Source organism: Tamandua tetradactyla, chromosome 23 (genome assembly GCF_023851605.1).
Source record: "Tamandua tetradactyla isolate mTamTet1 chromosome 23, mTamTet1.pri, whole genome shotgun sequence".
In the NCBI taxonomy this organism is placed as follows: Eukaryota; Metazoa; Chordata; class Mammalia; order Pilosa; family Myrmecophagidae; genus Tamandua; species Tamandua tetradactyla.
Window position 1 is genome coordinate 331,667 of NC_135349.1, and position 16,823 is coordinate 348,489.

At 66.6% G+C, this 16,823-nt stretch overlaps 1 protein-coding gene across 5 annotated transcripts; it reads right to left on the reverse strand.

The window, feature by feature from the left end:
* Positions 1-1,446: 1,446 nt before the first annotated feature.
* On the reverse strand, positions 1,447-14,863 carry PDGFA (platelet derived growth factor subunit A). 5 transcript variants are annotated; one of them, XM_077140375.1, is made up of 7 exons: positions 14,717-14,863; positions 13,344-13,440; positions 10,507-10,611; positions 9,042-9,229; positions 4,408-4,534; positions 3,921-3,989; positions 1,447-2,205 (listed from the first exon to the last, which is right to left on the reverse strand). In XM_077140375.1, the coding sequence occupies exons 1-6, from the start codon at positions 14,777-14,779 to the stop codon at positions 3,934-3,936; spliced, it is 636 nt and encodes a 211-aa protein (XP_076996490.1). In that variant the 5' UTR covers positions 14,780-14,863; the 3' UTR covers positions 1,447-2,205; positions 3,921-3,933. The 5 variants fall into 5 exon arrangements, with proteins under 5 accessions (XP_076996490.1, XP_076996491.1, XP_076996488.1 ...); XM_077140374.1 differs by lacking the exon at positions 1,447-2,205 and adding an exon at positions 2,427-2,556; XM_077140376.1 differs by lacking the exon at positions 3,921-3,989.
* Between the last annotated feature and the right edge of the window lie 1,960 nt (positions 14,864-16,823).

Below are 16,823 nucleotides of genomic sequence, written 5' to 3' on the forward strand. Positions count from 1 at the left end.
AGGACGAGGGCCGGGGACGGGCCAGAGGGGAGGGGTGGTGGCACTTTTGTCCTGCTCGCCCAGTGGGCCATAAGCCCGCCTGCCCCGCTTTCAGGCCTCGGGCTGGCAGGGGCCAACTGCGGACCCCAGCCCTGTTTGTGGGGAACGCAAGGGGAGGGGTGTTTCCCCATCTGTCTGTCCTGCACACCAGAAAGCCAACGGCTGAGCCCTGGGTGGGCTACGGGGGCTACTTCCTGGTTGCTGGTGCTTGGCAGGACAGTGGACGTTTCCTCTCTACAGCCCCGGGGCGCTGGGGACAGGCTGTCACTTGGAGGTGTGGACATGCAGCATGGGACCTGACCTTGGGCTGCTTCCTGCCGGGCATGGGGTGGTGGAGGGATGAGCTCGGCCGTCTGGCCATCGATTCTGGCCTCAGTTCACTGCCCGCCAGTGCTGTGAGCCAGACACATCCCTGCTCTGGGAGCTGGGCTGTCTGTGGGGTACTGACCGGTGTTGCTCTCTGGCCCCACCTCAGCACAGAGCGTCCCGGCCGGGTCACCCAGTGACCGGCTCCAGGCAGGGCCCAGGCCCTGCTGCCTCTTGCAGGGGTGTGGCCAGCACAGGGGTCATGCCCCAGCCAGGCCACCTAGACCCCGAGACCACGCGCCCCTGCCCAGGTTGCCAGGCACAAACAAGGCTCCGTCTGGGGCTCCCCTAGGCCCCACGGCCAACACCAACGCCCACTGAGCCGTGGCTGCCCACCCAGCTCCCCAAAAGTCACGAGCTGTGGGCGTGGTCTTGCTTGGGGATGGGCCTGGGAGCTGGGGGTGCACCCGGAGGGGCGGGGCCCTCCCTGGAGCCCTGGGGGGCACAGCCCACCACCTGGCCTCACAGCCCACAGAGGGGGGGGCACCGGGCAGGTCGGCCAAGCTGCACCCAAGCCGGGGGTCTGGTCTTCTCCACAGCTCCTCAGAGGGGTCCTGAGGCCGGAGGGGGCTGGACAGCAGCACACTGCGGCCCCTCCCAGAGCCCTCGCCAGGGCCTTGTCCACCCAGCACCAACCTGCGGTCAGCCCTGGGCCATGACGGCCATGCCTCGCCTGACGCTGGTGTGGCAGGCAGGAAGGGCACAGGCCCACCCCCCACCCTCTGCCTGCCACCCGCTTCCTTCCCCAAGAGCACCCCAGGGTCTGTGCCGTCACCCGAGGGAAGGCCGCGGCGCTCAGGCATGACAGGGGGACGGCGGGGGGTGGGCTGCAGGGCCTCGAGAAGGAGCGCTGGGGTGATAGGCCCACCCTGGGACGCCAGCATCGCACGCAGCGGTAGGGGCCGGGGCCTCGGGATGAGGGTGTGGGGACCGAGAGGTTACGACATCCCTCGGGAGCTGGTGCAAAAAGAAAAGCCTGTCGGGTACCCAGGCCGCGGCTGCAGCGACCGCAGGGCGATGGAGAGACGCAGACCAGCAGCGTGGGGGGCCGCACGGGAGGGTGCACCACCTTTATTTAATACATCTCGTTAGTCTGCGCGTCCTGCTCGGGACACTCCCATCACGCCCGGCAGGCAGTGGCCTCGTGGGCCGTGGGTGTCAACGCCGTCCAGAGATAATTAAAAAAAAAAAAAAAAGCTAGGCAAAGAGTAAAAAGGAAAGCTTAATAATCACTTTACGATGTAAAAAAAAATCCACTTAAGGCTCTCGAGAAGGTTTCTGTATAGACGTAAAACACTACAAGCAAGGAGTGTGGTTCCTAGGTCTGCGTGGCGGTTTCCGGAACATTCCTGGCTCCCGCGTGGCCCTGCGAGCCGCTGGCACCTGTGTGGAGTCCCCGGAAGCAGGTTCCGTGTCCTTGGCGAGAAGCACCTGTGGCCACCTGGACGGCCGCCTGGCCTGCCATCCCCGGGACAGCCTCCGTCCCGCCAACGGTTGGGTTACTTTTGTGAGTCGTTTTGTTTTCATCATGTTTTGTGGTTTTGTTTTCTCTCTCTTTTTCTTTTTTTTGACAAGGAAGCATCTTATTGTTTCACCAAGTGCTACAATACTTGCTTTGATGTCACATCAAACAAATGTACACTGTCTCTTTGTTCTCGAGGCTGTCCTTGGAGAGTTTTCACGGAGGAGAACAAAGGCTGCACACTGGCCATACAGCACCGTACACAGTAGGCTCAGGAATGTCACACGCCACGCACGTCCGTGTCCCGGGTAGGGCAGCAGCTCGTCCTCACCTCACATCTGCAGGGGGAGAGGAGACACACTGAACCGTCCAGCCTCCAGCACCATGGACAAGGTGGGGCCAGCGAGGCAAACGGCCCCGCCCAGGCTCTCCCACGTGGAAGCCTCGGGATGAAGTGGTCGTGACCTCCGGAACCAGGCGGACCATGCAGACCAGGTCACAGCACCTCACTCCAGAGCACAGCTTGGACGCAAGTCCCATGCTCCCCTGTACAGATGAAGCAAACTAAGTCCCAGACAGGCTCTTCCGTCCTTCCACCTTCCTCTTTCTTCGAGCCTAGAGTGTGGATGTGATTTCCGGAGCTCTGGCAGCCATACTGGAACATGAGGCAACCCAAGGACGGGCACCGCCTGCCAGACAGAAGGGGTCTCCTGTGACCAGGGATAGATGCTCACCTGTGGTATGTTAGCAACTGCTCTCCCCCCGGAGCCTGGGGGGCAAGACCACCTGCCTTGTGTGGGGTCTCTCAACAGTCATCCTCTCAAGGCCTGAGTCCCCTGCTCTGTAGAAATGGGACCCAGACAGGCACAGCCACCCACAAGGCCACGACCTTAGGCTGGTGAGGGTGACATCTGGGCAATCGTGGTCTGGCTGCTTTAGGGGTCTGCCCGAGCAGACCCTCTCCTCCAGAGAGAATGCACATGAGGTCCAAAGTTTCTAGACCTGAGGCTTCTGTACGGATGCACTGCCCAGTGGCAGCTGGGCCCCCACACCCGGTCCCTCAAGATTCTTTTCTCACAACTATTGGCTCTGCACACCAACAGGCTCCCATGTGCCCGGAGACAAGGCCAGACAGGCCAACAGCAAGGACTGGGGGCCAGAAACTCCTCAGTGATGGCCATGTTTACCCAAAGCCCCTCTCTCCTGGAAGCAGTGTGTCTTGCTTGGGGCAGCAAAGGGAGGGCCCAGGGGGTCAAAGCCACGGCCGCCAGGTGGGGAAAGCTCTCTAAGGTGAATCTTTTAGGGTTTTTTTTTCCTAATTTTTATTGTGGTAACATGTTTTCCATTTTAACTACTTTTAAATATATAATACAGTGGTATTACTTTCAACGTTGTTGAACATTGTTATCAAAACTTTGCCGTTACTTATAAGGGGCTCTTTTGTACTCCTCCCTATCTTCATCTTTTAGCCTAGAGCTTGCATGTGATTTCTGGAGCTCTAGCAGCCATTGTGGGCCATGAGGCAACCCTGAGGCTAGCATGGTACAAACCACAGAAACAGGGTCTCTGATGAAACAGATTGCCAGCGCAGCTTCTGCATCCTGGACTTCTACCTTATCTGAACCCTTGTTGTTTCTGACACAATGTCCATCTGTGAAGTCTTTCTCAGTAGCCCTTGCAAATTGAGAGCCTTCGGCTTTTTCGTCTGTCAAGGGGAGAGTGGCTTGCCCAAGGTGAGCCTGGTGTGAGGTGTCACAGCTGCCCACAGACACGCTCAGGGGTGGTGCTGCTGCCTCCCCAATCACCCAAAAGAGCCCCCGAAGCTAGCGGATGTCGAAGGCAGCTGCCGACGGGAGTGCCGGGCAGTGAGAAGGGACAGCACGGGGGTCGGGGGCAAGCAGACCCACAGCCCAGCAGGCACCGGAGCCCGGCACAATCACGGCCAATCAGGTCCCGTCTCGCCACCCCTGGGGGTGCTGAGCTGCTGTGATCAGAACCGATTGCACCTCCCATCCCTCGCAGGGTTCCAGCAGACCCCGCTGACAGGGCCTACCTGGTGAGCGGCTTTAGGTGGGTTTTAACCTTTTTCTTTTCCGTTTTTTACCTGATTCCCTAGGCCTTCCTGTTAACAAAAGGGCAGGGAGGGTGAGCGTGCCTAAGGGAGGCTGTCGGGCAGAAACCAAGTAATAAATACCTGCGGTGTTTATCTTTCTGGAAGAAAACTTGATTAGCACCGGCAGGGAGATACTTCCTGGTGCCCCGCCCCCCAGGTGGCCACTGTGCTGTGGGTGCCCAGGTAGTGAGGGCCGAGCCCAGTGCCCCTGCCCTTCCCCTCAGCCCCAGGCCCGCAGGGAACGCGGGGCAGTGTGGGGTCCACACCCAACCTGTAGGTCACGGGGCCCCACGCCCTCCCTGTGCCGCTCGGCCGGAAGGGCAGGGCTGCCTTACCTGGCTCAGGTGCCCAGGTGTGAGCTCCCGGGCCGAAGCCCGCCCCCACCACAAGCCCCGTGCCTGAGCCTCGAGAGGAGAGCGGAGCTCACCTGTGTCCTCCTCGCGATGGTCGGAGTTTGAGCCCGAGGCTGCGCATGTGCACTCCAGGTGCTCCTCCAGCCTCACCTGAACTTCTTTTAATTTTGGCTTCTTCCTGATGTACTCCACTTTGGCCACCTGCCCGAGAGAGTGGCGGCCGTGTGAGCACGGGGCTCCACCTGAGCTGAGGCTCACGTCCATGCGTGTTACAGGGAGCCCAGAGGCCCGGAGCCGTGGGTACAGGGGGACGGCGTGGGCACTCCCTCACCTGCAGCAGGCCACGGGGCATTCCCACAGACACGTGCCTTCACTAAAAACGAAAAGGCAGGCCCAGGAGATGGGGGGGGCTGCAGGGCCACTGGGCAGGGCTCCCGGGCTCCCCAGGGGATCCTGCAGGGAGGTGTTGGCCTTGGCCTCAGTGGGCTGTGCTGGCTGCGGTATTTGGATTCGAGGGTCTAGGTGGACCCAAGCCACCGGTCTTCTTGGGGATGCCAGGTGGCATGGAGGGGGCACACCAGGCAGGCTCCCAGGAGGGGCGGCCACAGCTCTCAGGCCATGGTCAGCCGTGAGGAAACCTGAGATGCAGTAGTGTCCCCAAGAAGGCCACAGGGTCCAGACAGCCCTGGTTCCTGGACCTACCTCCACTGTCCCCAGGCCTCAGAAGAGGCCGCGCCGTCCAGCCCAGACCACACTGTATCACAGCAGCCTGTCACCCGATGCACACATGGGCAGTGGCAGGGAGGCAGTGAGCGGCGGGGGAGCAAGCCAAGGGTCTGGGTGGACCAGGCTGGCGGCCAGGGGTCCCCTCACAGCTGCCCGGGAGTGGGCAGACGGGGGGGAGGGCAGCGCCGGCGCAGCAGGCCGTGGCCAGGAAGCCTGAGGACGTTTGTTACATAAAAGCAGAAAACAACTGCTGCAGGTCAGGACAGGCCCCCGGGCCGGGCACAGTAGGAGCTGCTGCTGCGACAGTGGGGTACAGCGACCCTCAGCCAGCCGTGCGCATGGCCGTGGGGGATGCTGAAGGGACACCGTGGGGGGAAGGCCCGGACAACACGGCTCGAGCCACCATCGGAGTTCAGACCCAGACGGCAGAGCTGGGGCCGGGCAGCAGGGGCAACGCCGGGGGGTCTCTCCTGGGAGCGACGGGGGCACTGGAACGTACTTGGAGCCACCGAAGTGCCCACCCACACCTCGCCCGCAGGAGGAGACTCCCTCGCCCGCAGGCTTCGTGACGTGAAAAGGAGCTAAAGTTTGGCCTGTTTCTCTCTTCCAGAAAAAGCGTGAGGTGGCGGTGGCAGGGCCTGAGGCCAGCCCTTCCTGTTAATCATTAACCCGGAGGTGCAAAGGGTGCACGCCGGGCGCGGGCGCGGGGCCTGAGGCCAGCGGGGCGGGGCAGCCGCGGGTTTCACTACGTCACTGGTGCGGGGAGAAGCCAGCTCGGTGCGGGGCAGGTGGCTAAGCACCCAGAACCCATGAGACCAACCCCAGGCACCCAAGGAGGAGGAGGGAGGAGTTGGGGAGCAGGGGTTTGCCTGGGCCCCCACCCTGTACCGGCACTCCCCACCAAGATGCGCAGAGGGCAGGCTCTCCTTTAAGGGCCCAGGGTGGAGGCCTGCACTGAGGATGTGTCCAGAGGAGGAGCATGGGGCCAGGCTGGACCACAGCCCTCCACAACCACCCCAGCTGCCCTTAGCACCCCTCCCCTGGGACCGTCCTCCCCAGCAGGGTCCTGCTGCTCACGGGGCACCCCACGCGCCCCCAGCCCGGCTGAGTTCACCTGACGAGCAGCTTCCCTGACATGGGCTCCCCAGTGGCCAGAGCGCCCCAGGCTCCCTGCACCCCCACCACCCCCACAGCCACTCCAGCCTGGGAGCTCTTCAGACAGGCCCGCTTTTATCAAAGAAAAACACGCCGGGGTTTACGGCTGCACCTGCCCGGGGAATGCCAGGACTCCAGGGTGCACAGCCCCCTCCGGCTGGCCAGGAAATGGCTACATTTTTCCCCCAACAACAACACACTGCGCATAGCGAATTCTGGAATGCCTCCTCTAGGCACCTGGGCTCAAAGCACAGAGGACTTCTCCGTCCTCAGGGCCCGTCTGCCCGCGCAGGTTCCCGGCTCTTTCCGTCTGCCCTGGGGCTCGTCTCAGGCGAGTGGCTTCCCGTGAACGCCCAGCCGTCGGGTCTCCTCGCCTGAGTCACCTGCACGTCCTCGGGACAAAGTCACAGGGGCTGCAGCACTCCCAGGAGCTCACAGCCCTGCACGTCCTCCCACCTGAGCGCCTGCGCCAGTGGCCCCGCCCCACCCAACGCCACCAGACACACAACCCAGTCTTTCAGGCAGGGAAACTGAGGCAAGCAGACTGCCCAAGGGCGTGCGGCTCGGAGCCCCCTACAACCTCGGCCTCAAGGAGACTCCAGCAAGGCACCTGGCTGCAAACCCGAGGCCGGGGCACTCAGGGTCCCTCCCGTGGCCAGGAACCCTGGCCTGGCGGCCTGCAGGCTGCCCGAACCCTGCAGCATGCCCCTCACCCAGCCACCCCCCACACCCCCTGACCCGAGCAAGGCCTCTGACACGCTAATAAGGAGTTAGGGATACCCCGCGCTTGAGACGGTCCAGCACAGCCCCTGAGAGCAGCGGCCCCAGGCCCAGAGTCCAAAGCCTGAGCAGGCAGCGTCCACTCCTGAGGCCCCTGGAGAGGAGCCTGGCTGGGGGCACCCATGGCTGGAGGTGCCCAGCCCAGATGCACCCGTCATGAGGCGCACAGCAAGAGGGCCAAGGCCCAGCGAGGAGGAGTGCTGCAGCAGCCACCCCAAGCCACAGGCATGGGCCCGACGGGGCAGCTTCCCTGAGTCCCCAGAACGGTGGCCAGATGAGACCCTCGTGGACACGCTGTCACAAGGCGAAGCTACACCCCACCCCCTGGACACGGACTTCTGTCTTCCGCCCGTCTGCGCCAGCTCCCTGGGCACCCCCTCACCGGGTCTGACACTCATCAGCTACCTCAAGGGGCCCAGAATGACAGAAGGCTCCAGCAGATGGCGGAACCAGAGCTGGGGGCAGGGAATGGTTGGTCACTCAGTGCAAGGACAGCCTCGGGACACTGGGAGTCGCATGGGGCCAACTTCAGCACTGAGACTGACAGGCCACCAGCTTGGGAACCCTGCACGCCCCGCCTGACCCCAAATGCCATGGCCACGTGAACAGAGAAGTCAGGCAACATGACGCCCGCCCAGAGGTCAGGGCCACCCTAGCACCCCGTCCAACGCCCACTCGCCCACCCTAGCACCCATCCAACGCCCACTCGCCAAAGTACTGGGATTGGAATCTGGGGTGTAGAAGGGTTCACCCCACAAGGAGCGGGGCTGCAGGGGGCGGGCTGGCCTCCACTGACCCTCTCCCCCACACTGCCCAGAACCCCAGCACCGACTGGAAGTGCACACTGAGGGGTGTGCATGTGCAGGAAGGGAGGAAGGGAGGAAGGGAGGGAGGGAGGGAGGGAAGGGGAGGGAGGGAGGGAGGGGAGGGAGGGAGGGAGGGGAGGGGAGGGAGGGAGGGAGGGAGGGGAGGGGAGGGAGGGAGGGAGGGAGGGGAGGGGAGGGAGGGAGGGAGGGGAGGGAGGAAGGGAGGGAGGGAGGGAAGGGGAGGGAGGGAGGGAGGGGAGGGGAGGGAGGGAGGGAGGGAGGGAGGGGAGGGCCTGGGTGGGAGTGGAGGAGGGGTGCCTCATGAGCAGGTTCCCTTGGCTGGACTCTGGGCCGGCCTGGATGGGTCCACAAGAGACGGGGCTGCTGCAGGCACCCCCCACACCCCCTCCCTCCCTCCCAGCTCTGGACAGAGGCTGGCATCCCTGAGGGACCCACAGGCCCAGGACCTCGCACAAGGGTCACCCCACTTCATTCCAGCAGCTGTGGCCTCAGGCTGGCAAGGACAGCCTCCAGGGTCCAGCGTCCTGGGCCACCTTACCACGGACACTCGGCCCTTCCATCTCGTGAGAGAAGACCACAGTTGCCCTACGCTTGGTGTAGCTCACTGTCCGCCAGGGACAGGAGGGCCGGGCTGGGGGCCACACAGCCAGCGGCTTACCCGGTTGTAAGGGGCGGCCACCCTGGAGTGACCTGGGGCAGTGAGGAGAGGAACCGGTTCACCCAGAGCAGAGGACAAGGCACCTGCAGTAGGCTCTAGGAGGCCCGGCTGGGTGACGGCCTCAGGGATCAGGCCTGGGGTTCGGCAGGCTGGGGGGCCACCCCCAGGGGCTGGGGTGGCAGGAGGCAGGTCGGTGGGATGCCCTCCCGCTGCATCGTGGCCTCCCCGGCAGGGACCGAGGCCAACCCAGCCTAGCAGAGTCCACCACAGGGAATGCCCCTGGTACCCCACCCAACCATTCCCCTGGCACCTCAACACCACCCAGAACTCTGGTCCAGATGCACCCACAGCAGCAGCCCACCCGTGCCCAGACGCCCCATGGCACAGTGGGACTGCGTCGCAGGTGTGGGGGACAAGCGCCCCAGACGCCCCAGCCAGGGCAAGCAGCCCCAAGGAGGCATTGCCGCCTGGCTCTGTGCCCATCCCAGATCAGGACGCGGCATGCCTTCACCACGCTCCAGGGGCCTGGGGGCTGTGGGGCAGGGGGCGGGAGGCCGCTCACCTTCACGCTGCGGCGGTGCACGCGGGAGGGCTGGCAGCGGACGCTGCTGGTGTTGCAGCAGCCCGTGCACCGCCGCAGCTCCACGCATGGGGGCCAGATCAGGAAGTTGGTGGACGTGGGGTCGACCTGGCTCCGGGGGATCTCGTAGATGACCGTTCGCGTCTTGCACACGGCAGGGACAGCTTCCTCTGCAGAGACAAGGGCCGCCCTGAGCGCCGCTGTCCCGAGTCCCTCCCAAGGTCACAGAGCTGTGTGAGGCGAGTGGGACGGACAGACGCCCCCCGAGCGGGGGCTGAAAATGAGGGGATTGGGCAAACCCCAGCTCTGGGGCGCCAAGATTCCCCCAGCCTTGCTCAGGGTTCCCCCAGGGCAGGGCGAGCAGGCGGCGAGAGGGATGCTGGGCCGGGGGCCTGGGTAGGGAGGTGTTGGGTAGACTCAGCCAGGTCTGGACCCCAGGCCCCAGGGTTCCCTAGCCCGGCCCCCCATAGGCAGGGACCAGGCCCATGCAGGAGGCAATGGTGACCACTGAGGGCTCGGGAGACCCTGCAGGTATCGTCCTTGCTCCACAGAGAGGCCTATACAGGATGCCCAGCCTCCCAGCGGGGACACCAGAGGGTCCTGGGAAGGGAGAGCCTGGGGGTCCTGAGTGGCAGGGGGATACAGCTTGACTCCCTATGCCCCCCTGCCATGGATCTGCTCCTTCCTCTTGAGGCTCTGGCTAGCTGTTCACTCTGCAATGGCTGCTCTACCTGGGCCACCTGGGCAGGAGGGCAGCGGGGGAGGGGTCCTGCCCGCCTCCTGAGACCCTGAGCCCCAGGCCCAGCACCGGCACAAGACCCCAGCACAGGACCCGCCTTCACTGCAGGACCCCTGGGGGCAGCAGGAGGTGGGGCCAGGTCAGAGGATGGGACCCTGCCCAAGTGCATGGAGGGGCACTGACCCCAAGCTCCAGTGCAGACACCCACCCTCGGGGGTGCCCAGGGACCTGCCATCCAACAAAGGGGCGCAGCCCAGAGACCCTGGCCTGCAGCCCTGGGGTGGTGGGGGGTCCGCTGCCTTGCAGGCCCCCCAAGATCCAAACTGACAATGCAGGTCAAGCTACCTGCCTGAGGTGGGGCAGGAGGGCCAAGCCAGGGAGGCCTCCGCCCCACCCGCCTTGACCCATGGACTGTCCCTGCCCCTGCTGGACTTGGCCTCTCGGGCTGATCGCACCACGGCGCCCTCGGCTCCATGCTGGAAACGAAACCCAGCCACGTCTTTCACCGAGGTCTCCAGCAGCAGGAGCGTGCTGCGACAAGACAGGGCACTGCAGGAATGTACCACAGCAGCCCCGCTGGAAGGCACTCTGGGGCCTGGCAGCCATGGGCCGAGCAGAAAGAGGGGCCTCAGCCAGGGGCTCGAGGCAGCTGCCCGCAGGCCCCCCGCCCCCCACAGGCCGCCTGCGCCCCCGCGGCCGCCCGCTCACCGATGCTTCTCCTCCTGCGGACAGGAGCAGGCCGCCTCTCCGGGACATGCCTGGGTGCGGGGGCCCCGTGGGCACTCAGGAGCGTCTCCACAGCATCCTCGGCTCCTGCAGGCAGAGAAAACGCAACCAGCTCACCCACACCTGGAAGGCCTGTCCAGGGCGCATCCCCCAGGGCACTCTCAGGGCCCCTGGGGACACAGAGCCCGTCAGCCCCACCCTCCCCGAAGCGGAGGGGCAGTAACAGGAAGGAGGCGTGGCACTGCCCCATCGACCCGCAAGCCTCCGGGGAGCCCAGGCCAGGCCCCCCGGGACACACTGTGCCCCACTCAGGACACACCGGCTGCCCCTCAGGCCGGGGCTTTGCAGGGTCCTATAGGGAGAATGGGTGGGGGTGAGTGGCCCCAACACCAGGGTGCAGGGACGCACAGCTGCCCTGCCGCCCTGGGCCCCCTCTGCCCCCCACACAGAACCAGGGGTGGCACAGTGGGGAAGCTGAGCCCCAGCAGCCAGCGTAGCAGCTCGGAGCTCAGGCCAGGCCGCCTGCTTGCGGCAGCCCCCACACCAAGTGGACAAAGTGCCGTGTCCTCCCGTCCACCGATGGGCCCAAAACCCGCCTCACCAGAAGCGGGTGCTGCTAGCTGCGAGTGGCCAAAGGTACGATCTTCTGAAATAATGAATTGTGAGCGCAGCCCGACTTTTACTTAAAATGACTCAATGTTCCAATGCCACTAATTTTTTTTGAGACCCAAAATAAGATCAGAACAGTACTACTCATGCAGAAAGAATTTCCCATCAACCAGCTGTGTGAAGAAGCATTTTTCACAAAAAAGTGACTCGGGTGAGTCATCTGTGGCAACCAGCTGGCCGTCGCCAAACTGGACAAGTGCCGGTCCACTCCTGGCTGCAGGGAGAAAGCGCCAGTCACCTGCCGGCCACGGGCCTGGTGGGGCAGCCGGGCTGGACACCGGCGGGAACGGGGCAAGAGGCAAGTCCAGGAGGCAGGGCCCACACTGCATGACGCGACCAAGTTCCCTCCCCAAGGCGGGGCATGTCCCGGGAATGCTCACGGGCAGAGCAGTGCCCGGCGGCCCCGATGCCCTTGGCCGGACTGCCCACGGAAGAAAATTCAACCCCCCCCACACGACCTGGGAGCTGGGGTCGGGCCTTGCTTGGTTTCCCCGTCTGCCAAAGGGGAACTGGCCCAGCCCCAGAGCCCCGCTGCCACAGCGAGGGCGGCCGAGGGGGCCAGGAGGGAGAGGCCCCGTGCTGCCCACACGTGCTGCCCACACGCGCGGAGCAGGAGCTACCTCAGCTCTTCACTCTGGGTGGGAACAAGACACCCTCCCCTCAAAAACAACACGAAGCATAGAAGCCACGGCCGGACCCCTCCCCTGCTTGTGGTTCCCAGAGTCTATGACTGAGCCCTCCAGGGACAGGGCTGTTGGGGGGATCCCAGGAGCCCACATAGCCTCACACTTGGGCTTCCAGGCCCAGGAGCCACAGCTGGTGCCATTGGAACGGGGCGGGGGGGAACATCTCCTGCCCCCCTCCCTGGCCCCCCTCAACCAGGACCCCGGCACAGGCCACAGGCACTGAGATGCTAAAAGCGCCGGGCGGGGGCGGGGCACAGAGGCCGAATGAGAATGGGCCCAGCCCCGAGTGAATGGCCCATTTCCCGAGCTGTGGCCCCACTTCAGCCAGCCCAGAAAAGCAAACTCTGGAACCTTCCCTGGGATGGTCTCCCCACTTTTCACAATCTACCAGAACCAGCAAATGGCAGGCGAGGGCCCCGCCCCCACAAAGCCTTCTCCCTGGGGTTCCCCATCAAGGAGCCCGAAGGAAGCCCCCGCCCCTCCCCCGGGGCCAGCTCATCTCCAGAAACTCGACCCCCTTCCTGATAAGAATCAGGGAAAGGATTTCCTGGGTCAAGGAACTACAGAAACCATCGGCCTTACTAGAAAATGGTTTTGGCATGAAATGAAAATACTTCAGGCCTCTTACCACCATAATTAGGTACAAATTTCCAAATGACTAGGCCAGACGATTTCACTAATTCCCCCACTGCCCTCCCCCTCTTTTGGTATGGAATCGGAAATGGGAGAAAAGTCTTTAATTTGCTTAAAATTTTTCCAGCCACCAGGCCCCCTTCCCATAATCCGCTGAGAAGCCCATCTCTGTCTTGATGTTTTAACCAACCAGTATGTCTCCCCACAGCCTCAGCTGGCCGCGAAAGGGGTGCAGCCCTGTCCTCCCAGGAGCCCCAGGGCGTGGGGTGCAGCCTTGCCCTCCCCATCTAGCCCAGCTCTGCAAGTGAGGCGTGCTACAACACCCGGGGCCCAGAGAAGGCCCTCTCGAGGCCACGAAGAAAACGAAGGCAACGAACAAAATGTTTTCTCCAGCAGCCCAGCTCCAGGCCTGGAGAGCGAGCCCAAAAATAGTCCCCAAACATGCCCGGAAGGCGCGCCTTTTTATCGGGTGCTGAAAAAAGAAAGACGCAGCCCTCCGGCAGGCCCCAGGCCCCAGCGTCCACAAAGGGCCCGCTACCCAGGCGCCGGCAGGGAGGTGCCGCGTCCCCGGGACAAGGCAACACGGCCCGCCCACCTGGCGCGCCCTGAACTTTCGGTGACACCCGTTGGATTTCCCTGCACAATCCCGGGGCCAGCGACCAGCAAGCGGGCAGCCCTCGCCGAGGCCCGGAGAGAAAGGAGCGACTGGAAGGGAAACTCCTGACTCATGCGCCCGGGCGTTTATGGCCGGGGACTGGAGGCTGACCTTTCGGCCGGCGGAGCACACGCGCGCCTGCCCGCCCCGGGGCCCAAGGAAGGAGCGCGATTTACCTACGGAATCTACCTCCAGCAGCCGCTGCAGGTCCCGGATGCTGTGGATCTGACTGCGGGCCAGCCTCTGGATCACCTCGTGGGGAATCTCGGCTTCCTGCGAACACAGCCCCGCCGTCAGCGCCCCCGTCCGCGCAGGGGGCTTCCGCCCGGGGGCGCGCCCCACGCCGCCCCCCACCATTGGCCCCCAGGACACCCCCTCCCGGGCTCTGGAATGGGAAGGCTGGGGGTGGGGCTGGGTACGACCCCCAGGTCTCCGCCCCTGCGTCCGCCTTTTGGGAAAAACCAGTTCCCCCAGCGCCTGTAGGACTCGAGCCACCCACGCCCCAGTCCGGCCCTCCGCCTGCGCGCCAGTTCCATGAGGTCCGGGGGCGGCGAGGGACCCGGAGAGTTTCCGATTCAGTAGCGACATCGACACCGAGAAAGCTCAAGTTGAAATGCGTCACGCATCGGCGACAAAAGTCACGGCAACCCTAACACTTTAATCTGGCCGGGAGCTTAAATTTCACGGCCCGGAATCCCGGGCCGCATACGCGGAGGAGGTCCCCCTTCTCACACACTCGCGAACATGCATCCGCGCGCACACCCGCGCCGCCCCGGCCCCAGCCCGGGCTCCGGCCCCGCCATGGCCCCAGAGCCATCTCGGACGCCCCAAATCCAGCCGCGGCTGCGGGTGGCTGCCCGGGTGCTTGAGGGTTAAAATCCCCCCTGGCACTTCCCAGGCCCCCGCCCCGGCGACCCCCGCCACCAACCGCCCCCGCTCCACTGGATGGTAAAGGGAGTCGGGGTCGCTGGGGAACTCAGGCACTAAGTTCCCAGGACGGGGTCTGCAGACATTCATTCATCAGAGCTACGCTCCCCGGACCCCGGAGAGGGGGCGCCGGAGGCGGGAGGGCGCGGGCGCGGGGCTAGGCTCGAGCGCGCAGGCAGCCACCTGTAAGCAGGCCCGGGCGGGCGGGCGGTCCTGCGCCGCGGCGGCGGGAGGTGCGGCCGGGGCCGGACGCCGCAGCCCCTCGCTGCCCACCATGTGGGCGCCCGCCCCCGGGAGCCCCGAGACCGCCTCCGCCGTCCTCCCCGGGGTGCTGCCGCTCCGCACGCTCCTTCCTCTCCACAGAGAGCCCTGTGGGACCCCCGAAGTTGATCCCGCTCTTCCACCCGCCCGACCCCCGTCCCTTTGCGGCCGAGCGACGGAACCTGCTGGAAACTCACCGGGCGGACTTGGGCAGGGCAGAGAAAGGAAGCCCGGAGGGGGCGCGGACAAATCAACCGCCCTGGCGGGACCCCCAGGGCGCCCGGCGGAGCCGGGCAGCGGGCGGCCGCGGGGGGCGTGCACCGGGCGCCGGGGAGCGGACGGGCGCGGGGGTGGCACCCACCTCGGCCAGCGCTTGGGCGAGGTATCCGCAGCCGAGGAGCAGTAGGCAAGCCCAGGTCCTCATCGCGGCCCGAGGCGCTGGCGGCTGGGCGGGGAGGCGAGGCCGCGGGGCGGGCGCTGCAGCCGGGCTCCTGTGGCGGCGAGATCCAGGACCATCCCTGGAGGAGCGCGGCCGGAGGAGCGCGCGGCGGGTGCGCGCGGCGAGGGCAGCGGGGAGGCAGGCAGCGCCGGCGCCGGGAGGAGGAGCGGAGTGCGCGCCCGCCACCGCGTCGGGAGCCTCGGGCCCCGGGAGGGGGTGGGGCCGCCGGCCGGGGGGCGGGGCCGGGCTCGCCGCGGTGCGCGCCCGGGGCCGGCCCCCGCGCCCGCCGCCCACGCCCACGCCGCCGCGCTCGCGCCCCGGGGCCCGCGCTACGAGCGGCGCGGCCGGCGATGCGGCATGCCCACGGGCGTCAGCCCCGATCAGGGGCCCGGGGCGAGGCCGGAGGCGCCGCCGCCGCGCCCCCCATCACCTGTGTGCACGCCCCGGCCGCGGGCTCGCGCTCTCCTGCGGCGGCGGCGGCCCCGCGCGCCGCTCCCGCCGCCTCCGGCCGCCGCCCGGCCGGGCCGGGCCCCGCGCGGCCCAGCACTGCGCGGCCCGGCGGCCTGCTGGCGCCCCTGCCGGCGCGCCCCGGCCCGACGCAGCGCTCCGCCCTAGCTGGTCCGGCCCGGGGAGGTGCCGGGGCCTCGCCGCGCCGCTGCGGACAGAGGAGGGGCCGGGGCCGGGGAGGAGCTGGTGGCACCGCTCACCCGAGCGGTGTAAGCTCCGCGGGGCTGGCGTGTGGGGCCGGCTGGCGGCGGGAGGGGGTTATAGCGCCACCGCCCCGCCCCGCCCCCGCCCCGCCCCGCCCCGCCAGACCCGCACCTCGGAAGCGGGGGCCGCCGCAGTGCACACCCAGGCGCGCCTGCGGGTAGGCCCGGCTGCGAGCCCCGCGGCCGGCTCGGAGCACGGCCTCCCGGGCGCCCCGGAGCCCTCCGAGAGCGTGCCACCCTCCCGTGCCAGCTGCGATGCTGCGGCACCCGCCGTGCGGCCACGCGGGGCGGGGCGGGGAGGAGCCGCCGCAGAAGCGCCGTGGTCGCTGGCTGGACACAGGCCCAGCGGCGGCGAAGGGCAGTGCCCAGAGCTGCAGCGCCTGAGAGGGCAAGACAGGGGGGCGGCCCCGGCCTCCTCCGCCGGACGCTCGGACCTCCTTCCACCGATAAGGTCCTTGGGGTCCCTGCGTCCCCCTCCCTAAAGGGGGGCCCGCCTACTCTGGTGAGAGGTGGGTGGGGTCAGGGGCGCGTCCACGGCTCTCACCTAGCGGCTGCCACGCGCCCCCGCTCGGGAGCCTCCACCCACATTCCGGGAGGAGAGCGTGCCCAGGTCGGGGAGGGGGCTGCAGCGTGCCTCGTCCCACCCGGGACTCCGCCCCCCGCCAAGTACCCTCTCCCTCGCGGGCGGGCCGCACCCTCAGCCCGGAACTCGAAGAGGTGGGAGGGAAGGAAGACCCAAAGCCGCTGGAGGTGCACCCCGCAACCTGTGCCTCCGCCCGGGGATCGCGGGGCGCACCGGCGCCACCTCTGGTCAAGGCGCGTCCCGGAGGCCAGGCTGGGAAGCGACGCGCTCCGAGTCCCGGGCCTGAGCGCAGCCGGCAGCTGCCCCGCCAGCCTGGGTCAGGTGGGGTGGGCCCGGCGGCGGAGCCCGACGTGCTCCTGGCAGCCTCCTTGGAGGGGGCGGACGCGCCCTGAGACAGCCGCAAGGGAGTTGGCGAGCCGCGTGGCCTCCAACTGGACGGCTGGGGGCCCTTGGCTTGGGAGACGCCCCCGTGGGTGGGCGGGCGGCCGCGTTGAATTCCGCTCCCGCCGCGGTGCCCTCCGGCCAGACAAAGGCAATGAAGGCGCAGCCCCGCGGGCGGCCTTTTATCCGCGACTCGGCGGGCTCAGGCATTTCAAAGGCTGGGTCCGAGGACGATTCGGGGGCGCCCGCCTTTCACCAGTTTCTGGGGGCGGGGCTCCCGGCAGCTCTGAGGAGGGCCCGGGTCTCCCCTTGCCCTTCCTGCGGCTTCCACCACCCCGCGGCCCGCCGGCGTCCC

Excerpts from the sequence above, each read along its gene's own strand:
- PDGFA (XM_077140373.1), bottom strand. The coding sequence starts at position 14,779 with ATGAGGACCTGGGCTTGCCTACTGCTCCTCGGCTGCGGATACCTCGCC. Across the intron at positions 13,441-14,716 it reads TCGCCCAAGCGCTGGCCGAG|GAAGCCGAGATTCCCCACGA; the intron begins GTGGGTGCCACC and ends CTGTGTTCGCAG. Across the intron at positions 10,612-13,343 it reads GCTGGAGGTAGATTCCGTAG|GAGCCGAGGATGCTGTGGAG; the intron begins GTAAATCGCGCT and ends CTCTGCCTGCAG.